The following is a 10,955-nucleotide window of genomic DNA, read 5'->3' as shown; positions in this document are numbered from 1 at the left end:
ATAGCTAGGCCAGATGTCGGCCTGTTTCCTACGGGGTTCTGTCAGGGCACACGAGTGTGTGTGTGTGTCTGTGTGTGAATGTTGGTGATAGAGAGAAACAGTTCATTGTATGCCTTCTTCTAATCTTATTTCATCTTTATGGAAGTTCCTTTACCTAATTTTCACATCTTATTTCTTTCTCATTCAGATTCCTCTTTAGGTATCCTAACATCTCCATTGCGTTTGTATTTGTATTTGTATTTGTATTTATTATGGATCCCCATTACTCTTCCTGGGGTCCAGCAAAATTAATAATAATAATAAATAATATTAAAGGCAGTTCATACAATTTAAAAAACATTACAATACATTCACAGATTTCACAACACACTGTGTTAGTGTCCCAAAAGCCTGTTGTAACAAAAAGACACCTACCTCCCTTCCCTACTTGATCTGATCTCGGATGCGGAGGCACCGTCTCTTCAGAGCAGGCTCCATGTCCCCAGTTCCAGCCACACTCGGTGGGCATAGCAGAGCACCCTTGTCCCTGAGCTTGGGCAGGAGGAGTGTGGTGGGGGTGGTGGTATGGGCACCGCCCGTCCTGGTGGGTGTAAGGGTGGGTGTGGGCAGGGCGTAGGCATGGTCCTCATCAGGGACGTGGGGATCCTCGGAGTCGCCACCGGCCGAGGGCTCCTCTGATTGGCTGGTGGGGAGGGTAGGAACCTGGCCCTGGTCCCGCCCCTGGACCTGGCCATTGGAGCAGCTGTTCTCTTTAACTGCCTCCAGCTCACTGAGGGCGGAGTCAGAGTCAAGGGGCGGGGCCTCTCTCTGAGACTGGGAGGAGTCTGGGCTGGGAGGAGGGTCAGGGGATGATGACGACGTCATTCGGTTGGGGACGTCCGGGGGCTTCATGGGGGAGGGGTTGGCGGTATCGCAGGGAGGGCTGCTGCATTCCCCTCTGTGAGTTGGTTGGGTGTGTGAGGGGGGTCGTATGTTAGGGCTCTGGGGGTAGGCGGTGTCGTGCAGAAGAGGGGGGGACTGGGTTAGTGGAGGGGTGGGTTTGATAATGTCATGGTGGTGGTTGTGGTGGTCGTCCACTCTGGTATCCACCAGCCTTGTGACATGCCCCACTCCGGGCTCCCCTGGACCCGACAGGTCCACCACTCCGTGGGGGTTGGGCTCCAGCTTGATCGGGTTCCTCTGGAGCACTCTTTGGATGACCTGTCTCTCTGGCTGCTGCTGCTGGCACAGCTTAAAGTCTGACAGCCCCTCGATCACTGAGGTGGAAGATGGGGAAGCATCGTAGCGAGCCCTGGGGGAGGACGCTGCACTATGGGGGGTAGACATGGGCGACTGAGCCTGCCTCTCCGACTTCACCCAATCTGTGATGTCCCTTCTGGGGTGGTCTGAGGGCAAGGGGAGACCCTGATTGGTGGTTCGACCCAATCTGTTGGCCACCAAGCTCCCGGGAGAAGGCAAATTGACACCCCTGGAGCGCCCCCTCTCTATCCCCTCTGGCACAGGCTGGATGACCCCACTGTGGGGGACCCCTAGGGCTTCTGGAGGGTCAGATTTAGGGGGTATGGGTATGGGGATAGGGATGGGGATGGGGACTGGGATTGGTACAATGATGGGGTAGGGCACCAGGACCGTGGGCTGGGAGAAGAAAGGGCCTAAGGATGGCCATCCCCCGAAGTTTATCATTGGGGGCATGGGCATGGGTCCACGGTGCCCCATCATGTTGATATGGGGGGAGTGCAAGCCGGGGAAGTAGGCCCCCGGGTAGGGGTGTATTCCGGGTGGGTTCATGGAGGAGGCCGAGGGGGGCTGGAGGTGGGGTTGGTGGGGGTGATGGGGGGAGTGAGGGGGCGGTTGGTGGATGGGGCTGGAAGGGGGGCCGGGGTGGCCCCTGGGGGGGTTGGCCAGGGGGCTCTTCAGGCCCTGGGCATGGAGAGGGGGCCGGATGAAGGGCAGCAGGATCTGAGGCATGGCCTGGTGGTGCTGGTGGTGCTCCATGGGGTGGCGAGGAGGGGGGGTGGCGGGATGGTGTCTCGCTACCTCCAGGGGGGGCGGGGGTGGCGGGGGTGGCGGCAGGATGTGCCTCTCCAGATGCCTCAGTCCCGAAACGTTAACCTTCAATGACGAGGATGACTCCTCGGAAGGAGACACAGTCCTTGGCGCCGCCGTACCATTGATCGGCGTCTGCCCTTTGGGAGACCTGGTCCTCCATCTCATTTCCCCAGCACCGCTGCTCCACGATTCAGGGGTCAGGAGCTTCTGGTTCTGGACCCCTCCGGTGGACTCAGGTCTCCCCTCCTGGGTGGGTCTTCCTGGGCTGGAGCTGGTGAGAGTGGCCCTGGCCTCTCTGTAGAACACGTCCATCTTGTACTGGTTCAGACACTTGGTGCTGCAAAACTGGAGCCGCTCCTCACCGGCGCCAAAGTCCAGGTACTCTTTAGTGTGGCGGACGTGCTTGCACCAGTTGCACACCTGTGGTACAGGCGAGAGAGACTGTGAAGAGTTACTTAAGTGCCATGTGAAAAGCAAATCACTGGTGTGTAAATGTAGTAGAGATGGTAACATAAAATATGGAATATTCTATATAACAGTATTGTGCAAAGCTGCTTTATTCATAAAGCTCGTAAAGGCATAGTTCAGCGATTTTACAAATGTAGATATTTAATTTTTTACCTTGAAAGAAGTGGCCAAGGAGTGACTGCAATCCACACTGATTTTGTTAATCTGTTAACGTCCAACAATTAGCAACATTAGCATTTTTGGACAAATTCCCCATGTAAATCAATCTCCCCCTGTTCAGCATGTGTTAAATGTCATGACCAAATCATATGAAATTGATTGTGTTATTTTGAGATGATTTGGGCATGAAATGTAATACATGCTATACAGGAGACATTAAATTACATGGCTAATGTTGCTAATTGTTGGCAAAGGTAAGGAAGCAAATATTGAAATACCGTATGTAACATCGCTGAACTATCACTTTAAAGGGTGGTTTCCCTGACAGATTTAAGCCTAGTAGTAGACTAAAAAGCAAACTCAATGGAGAATCTCCATCAATAATTAGTTTTAGTCTAGGACTAATCTTAATCTGTGTCCTGGAAACTGCTCCTTATTCGGTGTCCTAGAAACTGCCCCTTAATCTGTGTCCTGGAAACTGCCCCTTAATCTGTGTCCTAGAAACTGCCTCTTAATATGTGTCCTGGAAACTGCCCCTTAATCTGTGTCCTAGAAACTGCTCCTTAATCTGTGTCCTGGAAACTGCCCCTTAATCTGTGTCCTAGAAACTGCCTCTTAATATGTGTCCTGGAAACTGCCCCTTAATCTGTGTCCTAGAAACTGCTCCTTAATCTGTGTCCTTGAAACTGCCCCTTAATCTGTGTCCTGGAAACTTCCCCTTAATCTGTGTCCTGGAAACTGCCTCTTAATCTGTGTCCTGGAAACTGCCCCTTAATCGGTGTCCTAGAAATTGCCCCTTAATCTGTGTCCTGGAAACTGCCCCTTAATCTGTGTCCTGGAAACTGCCCCCTTAATCTGTGTCCTAGAAACTGCCTCTTAATATGTGTCCTGGAAACTGCCCCTTAATCTGTGTCCTAGAAACTGCTCCTTAATCTGTGTCCTGGAAACTGCCCCTTAATCTGTGTCCTAGAAACTGCCTCTTAATATGTGTCCTGGAAACTGCCCCTTAATCTGTGTCCTAGAAACTGCTCCTTAATCTGTGTCCTTGAAACTGCCCCTTAATCTGTGTCCTGGAAACTTCCCCTTAATCTGTGTCCTGGAAACTGCCTCTTAATCTGTGTCCTGGAAACTGCCCCTTAATCGGTGTCCTAGAAATTGCCCCTTAATCTGTGTCCTGGAAACTGCCCCTTAATCTGTGTCCTGGAAACTGCCCCCTTAATCTGTGTCCTAGAAACTGCCCCTTAATCTGTGTCCTGGAAACTGCCCCTTAATCTGTGTCCTGGAAACTTCCCCTTAATATGTGTCCTACATGTTTTGAAGTAGCTGTGCATCTCTCAAAGACAACATTACTAGTCTTTGAGCTAAGCTATTTTAAAAATATATTATATTTCTATGAAGTGGATTGTGTTCTGTTCTTACTCTGGCACCACCACTGTTCATCTTCAGCACCAGTTGGGGTGAGTCGTCGGCATGGGTGTGTTGGGGGGACCTCTCCCCGCTATGGAGGTCCTCATCCCGGGCCTGACGGAGGGGGGCAAAGCCGCATCATTATACACTTAAAACAAACTATCAAGAGCTGGGTAATGTTCATTAGGCACCAAACGAAGAAAAAAAAAAAAGTGAGGGACTACCTGGATTTGTCCAATAAGAAACATACATTTTCGATCTCTGTTGCAAAACGTTTGAAAACATTGTGTGCCCTAATGAACAGGACCCCGGATTGTGTTAAAGCTGTTTCAGAGTAGAGCCTAGATTCAGTAGTACCGCTATGGGATTGAAGCATCAAGCGTTGATGAAGTAACAGTTGCTTTAAATCATCATGGCTCCCATGGTTGGTCATTAAAACAAACTTACATAACCAATCCCAAAATAACCACTGCACAATTTGCCTTGTCATACGGGTTCAAAGTAACAGAGTACATTGACCTATGGGCTTTGAGGTCACTGAAACAAAGGGAACGTTTTGGTAACATTTTGGAACGTTTTGGTGAGATAAAGTAGATGACAAACCTGAACCCTCATATTATTCTCAAGGGTCCCTTCTTTGTGACCCATTGAGTCGTGTCGAGTTACGAAACATGAAGCAGCTGCAGGTAAGGTATGCACTGAAAGTGGACACCTCGCCCCCAGGCCCTCTGCCCTTCTTCCTCCCAGGGACAAGCAGAGACAAGCAGGGACAAGCCAACGGCCACAGTTCCATCCCCACTTCCACCACCCAAATAACTAGAGGGTTTGTTGCAGCCAGGCAGGTAGGCAGCAGACGACTCCCTCTTTCCCCCCCTGTCTGTTGTCATGTGAATAAAACCTAGCGCGGCAAAACAACAGGAATGGTGAAAGGGGATAGCCTTGCCTGACACCCCCACGCATCTAAGAGAAGGTATCCATGTCTTAGATGGAGGGTGAAAAATTGTGGTAATGTGTATGGGAGAGGAATTGTGTATAGGCACTGCTTCCCTGTCCTCCGGACCCAAGCCGCATGATGACTGGCCCTTCCTCCATTAAGCCGTAACTGATACTAAGTGTCCTCTGCAAACTTTGACCGCTTCCCACTCTCAAAACACTGCATGTGTGTGTGTGTGTGTGTGTGTGTTTGTGTGTGTGCTTGGAGAACACCCCGTCACACACAGAAACACACACCTTTTTAAATTCATGTTTTTTTTATCAATACAAATGGCATGCTGACCTCACTGAGGAGAACAGGGGTATTCCATTTCCAAGGTTCTGTTTACCTGCCAGACGTCTCTTCTCACCGTTTAAGTGTGTGTGTGTTTGCGTGCATGCGTACATGCATGCGTCTATGTGTCATTTTCTCCATCTGAACTGCAGCAGTTGACAAGTCAGTTTTGTCTGACCTAAAATTGTCCCATTGATTCCTAGTTGAAACAAGGTTGAACCACAGTTGAATCCCTCACCTTGTTGCGTTTGAAGTAGGCCCGTCGGCAGGCAGCGAAGCACTTCTCACTACAGAAGCTCTTCAGCTCAGTGCCCATACAGAGGGAGTAGCGCTTCACCCCCTCCTTCTGACACCACACACACACTATCTGCACATTCTGCACGTCTTCCACTGCGGACAGAGACAAAGGGGAGAGGAATCAACATCAACATGTGAAGTGTGTTCGATGATGAAGATGAGCATCTAAGGAGCATGTGAGTGTTGAATCAACAGCTGTATCAAAGAACTGTAGGTTACATATGGTATTGATGATGACGATGATGATGATGATGATGATGATGATGATGGGGTGTGAGTGTAACAGGGGTGGTTTGGTGAACCACACCTGTGTGATGAGGAACCTTGTCTGAGACCTGAAGACTTGCGTTAGCTTCATGAATCATGTCTAGACTTTAGCTCAGCAGGCTAAAACGCTTTTGTGACATGCAGGAGATCTGGGTTCTAACCCAGTTGGTCACACAAAGGGTGTGTGTTTGCATATGCTTAGTAGATGTGTGTGTATGTGTGTGTGTGTGCGTGCGTGCGTGCGCGAGAGAGCGAGAGAGAGAGAGAGAGAGAGAGAGAGAGAGAGAGAGAGAGAGAGACGGACAGACAGTGACAGAGAGAGGACAGAGTGAGAGAGAGAGAGAGAGAGAGAGAGAGAGAGAGAGAGAGAGAGAGAGAGAGAGAGAGAGAGAGAGAGAGAGAGAGAGAGAGAGAGACAGACAGAGAGAGAGAGAGAGATAGACAGAGAGACAGAGAGAGAGAGAGAGAGAGAGAGAGAGAGAGACAGAGAGAGAGAGAGAGAGAGAGAGAGAGAGAGAGAGAGAGAGAGAGAGAGAGAGAGAGAGAGAGAGAGAGAGAGAGAGAAGAGAGAGAGAGAGAGAAAGAGAGAGATTTGTTCAGGCCTGTCCCTACCTGCCGATGGCTTTATAAGTGGGACAATTACGGGGGCACTCTTGTGCTCCATAGAGCTGGTCAGAGAGGAGGAGCTGGGGGAGGAAGAAGAGGGGACACTGGACGATTCGCTCTCTCCACTCCTCATGGCCAGTGCCGAGGGGCTGACTTTGCTGTCTAAGCTCTTGGATTTGGGCACCGAGTTTTCTGGAAGGCACAGGATGTCTAGGGTCACTTTAGAGTGAATGTATGTTCTAACATACATATAAAGTAATGTAAGTGCCAACAAAAATGGAATCTGAATTCAGTCAGTTTGAGTTTCTCTTGGCACCAATTCCACTCCACACACATCATTTATAGACATTCAGCCTAAAGGGCATTGACAGAAAACAATGGCACTGAACATTGTAGAAAGAGAATACTCCATCCATACAGGTTTACTGTAATGTTAATAAGTGAAACATAAGAAGGGTGAATTAAATTGCCTAGCAAATGTTTAAATTGATAATATTTCTGGATTGAACAACCTGTATGTTCTGTTATTGGGTTACCTGTGAATTCCGTCTGACCTCTGTTAAGTATGTTACCTGTGTTGTACAGATGCCCAGCAGGCAGTAAATGTTCAGAAGGCAGTAAACGTTTAGAAAGGGAGTGAAACAAGGATACTACCTGAACTAATTACCTTGGGACGTGTTCAGTAGGCAGGAATCATTTTGAAAAGGGAGGTACTACCTGAACTTGTCCAATTAAAACACAGATTTCCACTCTCCATTGCAAAACGTTTTACTACGGTGTGACCTACTGAACAGGGCCCTGGCCTTCCCTCACCTTTAAGGACTGAGACGTGCTGCTGGCGTCTCTCTCGGTTGGGGTAGTTCCGTATCTCGGTGGCCTCGGAGTCCCTGAGCTCCACCTTGTCATAGCCGTACCATCCTAGGAGCTCATTCATGGTGCTCTCTGCAAACGTCTAAAAGGAGAAATGGAAAATAAATCACTGAGCAACATTATAGGTTATGTCATTCAGAGGGCATGGCGAGAGACGGGACAACCGAGCCACTGCTTGCTAATGCTAAGCCAATGTGAAGTTCAGTTGTGAGTGACCTTACATCCGAGGTTTGTTAGTGGAACTTTTTATCCCACTCTTTAAATGTAACCAGAGCTTCCACTCCCGAATCAATGTGCTGATTCTTTAGACTTCCAGACCAGCCCTGCCTGGGTGAAATGAACAGGGTGACCCAGAAGAGTACAGTATGACTATTTTTCCATGATGTATTGCAGTTAGTTTACTCTTGCTAAATTGGAGACTGAAAAGTTTTCCAACCTAATACCAGTGTAAAATACATGAATCATTCTTTGTTTAGCTCTTTTAATTGGGGAAAAGAAGACAGAGAAAATAAAGAAGAAGTGTTCTCAGCAGATGGGTTGTGAAGTGAACATCCTGGCTTTTTTCAAATTCCGAACATATGAAAGAAAACAACCCAAACGTCTCGCTCTCTCTTCATCCGCCTCTTCTCCTCTGTGGCTTTGGGGCGAGTGTGATTGGAGCAGAAATCTGATCTGGAACGGCCAGAAATCCGAGCGGGACACCCTAAACCGCCGCTAGGTCCCACGGTTCTCGGAAATGCCCCGCTCCTCTCCCAAGTGTCCAACACTCCGCAGTCCCTCTTTGTGTGTCCCCTCCCTCCCCTCCCTCCCATCCCCTCCCCTGCCCTCCCCTTGCCCCCTCCACCCAGGCACCTTCCAGCCCTGATACCTGACACTGCACTCCCTCTTGGGTTTCAGCCTTTTCCAGCGTGGACAGTCTGCCTGTTGTAGTGTTGCACTAGGGCTGTACTACTGACTGCACATTCTTCCCTCTGCTTTCCTCACTCTGACAGGGCCTGAAAGAAAATAAATAGTGTGTGTGTGTCCAGGTGTGTGTGTTTGTGTGTGTGTGTGTGTACGTAGAGGTATCATATCCAGCTAAATATGCCTAACGATGAATAAAGTCAGGTATCTGGTGTCCGCGCTGTGCTACGGTCTGGCATGGAGGGAGTGGGTTTGACTGTGGTGTTGAAATAGATCCCTTAGCTAAGACAACACTGGACTGGACCGGAGCAGCCCGCAGACAGACAGACAGACCTTGAAATCACTTTCTATGTGTCTGTCTGTCTGTCTGTCTGTCTCTCTGATTCTGTCTGTCTGTTTGCCTGTTTCTGTCTGTCTGTTGTCTCTCTGACTGTGTGTATGTGTGTGTGTGTGTGTGTGTGTGTGTGTGTGTGTGTGTGTGTGTGTGTGTGTGTGTGTGTGTGTGTGTGTGTGTGTGTGTGTCTGTCTGTCTGTCTGTCTGTCTGTCTGTCTCTCTCTGATCTGTCTGAGAGTTCTATTTTGTCTGTCTGCCTGTTTCTATCTGTCTGTCTCTCTCTCTGACTGTGACTGTGTCTGTCTGTCTGTCTGTCTGTTTCTGTCTGTCTCTCTGACTGTGTGTGTGTGTGTGTGTGTGTGTGTCTGTCTTTCTTTCTCTCCCCTTCTCTATTTCATAACTCCACTCTTATACCATTGACCTTCAAGCCCAACTGCCCCAGTTCATTATCGCGGTCACCCAAGGCCTGTTTTGTAGATCCACGTGGCTCCCTGTAGGTCTGAGAATCACAAAGTAGTAGTCTGCATCCCGTGGGACTAGCCTAGTCTACATCAACGATTACATCAGGGTACGTCCTCCTATATTACATTGAATTCAGTGTTGTTTTGTCTCACTATTTTCTCATTAGGGAGAGACGGGCGTTTTTTCTTTCCCCTCCCTGTGCTTCACTTCCCACAATGTTGTTTTTGTTTCTTATTGGCAGTTCAGACAAACATCTGCTTTGTGAGAGTGACAAGCCAAATCCCAAACCACAGAAAGAGCCCTGGCCAAAGGCAACAACCTAGGGCCTTCCCCCAGATCCAGCTAAGAGCCAGGCTGGGCTGACTTACATCAAGCACAGATAGCATTTAGCATGTTTTCATTCAAATGAGTTAAGTTGTAATTCTACACCACTCCCTGGATATCAAAAGCTACAATGCAAACCACTTATGCAAAAAGAGCACATTTCCTCTCACAAAACAAGCCCATTTTTAAAATGTTATTTAATGTTGAATTCACATGTGTAGACAACTCAACCAAATGTAAATCAAAACTACACTTTGATCTGACATCTGTGCCCAGTGGCCCATGTCAGAACTCATAAAACTGCAGGCAGACAAACTGTGGGCTTTTAGCCTAGCCTACTACAGGGCTTGCACTCTAGCAGTAGGACTCAAACCAATAGCATCATATCCCATTTTGTTTTGAATTGGAATCACCAAATCAAACAGTAGACATAGTTTCCATGAAACTGATTCTGAGTCACTTTCCAAGGGCACACTTACTGCAGTTACCTGTTTAGGATCGGCCTTACTGATCCTCTGCCCTAGCAGATATTATCAAGTGATGTGACTAGGTATGTTCGTTCGAATGCCTTTCTTTTTATAATGTTACATTGTTGTAAACCTGTAGACTAGCCTACTACAACAAGTGCGTGCACAGCCGAAGCGGGAAAGAAGTGATGTGTTCCTGCGGATTGGTGGTGACTCACATCTGGAACACCGCTGGACATTGCTGCGCGAGGCCACAGATGGACTGACATGGCGTCACTACAGAAGGGCTACCTACCATTCAGTGGACACGACATCAAATATTGGATAACATAAGAGTGACACTTTTTCATTCCCCCGCAAAAGTAAATTTCCAGACAGTCGGTTTATTATGGAAAGGCCAGGTAATATAATATAAATATTTATTTTATTTTATATAATATAGCTGTCTAATTTCACCATATGGGACTAATGTTATGTTACACAATTGTTTTATCACTTTTATTTCGGAAGAATTCCATAATATAATGGCATTAAATTATAAGCAACTTTAATTGTTTCAATGGGAACAAATCGAATTTTGCATGGCATCTGTGGATGCCTCTACAACTGTGTGATTTGTGCGCACGGAGCTCTCTCACTGTCTCAATAGTCTCAATCTGCCCTTGAGACTATTCACAAACCAAACACTGCACAAAAAGTAGCCAAAAAAACACATTTCCCCTCACCTTCATCTCTTGGTTGATCTCTCTCTTGACCGGGTGCGCGGGTTTCCTACTGCGTTTATTTTCCGGCGGTCTCCCTTTCTCCATCTCTGGCATAGTTCTGACTGGCTCCGTGTCACTTCTTTGGCGTGCGACTGATAGAGCGCGTCTCTCCGGGGCTAGTCAAGGCTAGTCAAGGTGCTGCGGCAGAGAGCGAAAGCTATCACTCCCGTGACAGCGGCTGTCATTCCCAGACGTCTGCGTCCGTCATCTGGGGGCTCCTTCCATTGACTCTCCACTGAACATGCTTGCTGCGCGCTGTGGGCTGCTGCTGCCGCCGTACCGCCGCGGACGAACAATCCCCTCTCTCTAAA

At 48.4% G+C, this 10,955-nt stretch overlaps 1 protein-coding gene across 1 annotated transcript; it reads right to left on the bottom strand.

Moving 5' to 3' along the window:
• Window positions 1-423: 423 nt before the first annotated feature.
• Window positions 424-10,698, bottom strand: LOC311108528 (sine oculis-binding protein homolog; the record flags this gene model as incomplete). Its single annotated transcript, XM_084151175.1, has 6 exons — window positions 424-2,490; window positions 4,096-4,197; window positions 5,589-5,740; window positions 6,527-6,712; window positions 7,334-7,472; window positions 10,606-10,698. 6 exons carry the CDS (start codon window positions 10,696-10,698, stop codon window positions 424-426), a joined length of 2,739 nt encoding a protein of 912 aa, XP_084007301.1.
• Window positions 10,699-10,955: the final 257 nt, after the last annotated feature.

The sequence above is a fragment of the Coregonus lavaretus genome (genome assembly GCF_964263955.1).
Source record: "Coregonus lavaretus genome assembly, chromosome: 33".
Lineage (NCBI taxonomy): Eukaryota > Metazoa > Chordata > Actinopteri > Salmoniformes > Salmonidae > Coregonus > Coregonus lavaretus.
The sequence above is the reverse complement of the archived record's forward strand: the minus strand, read 5'-3'. Positions and strand labels throughout refer to the sequence as shown.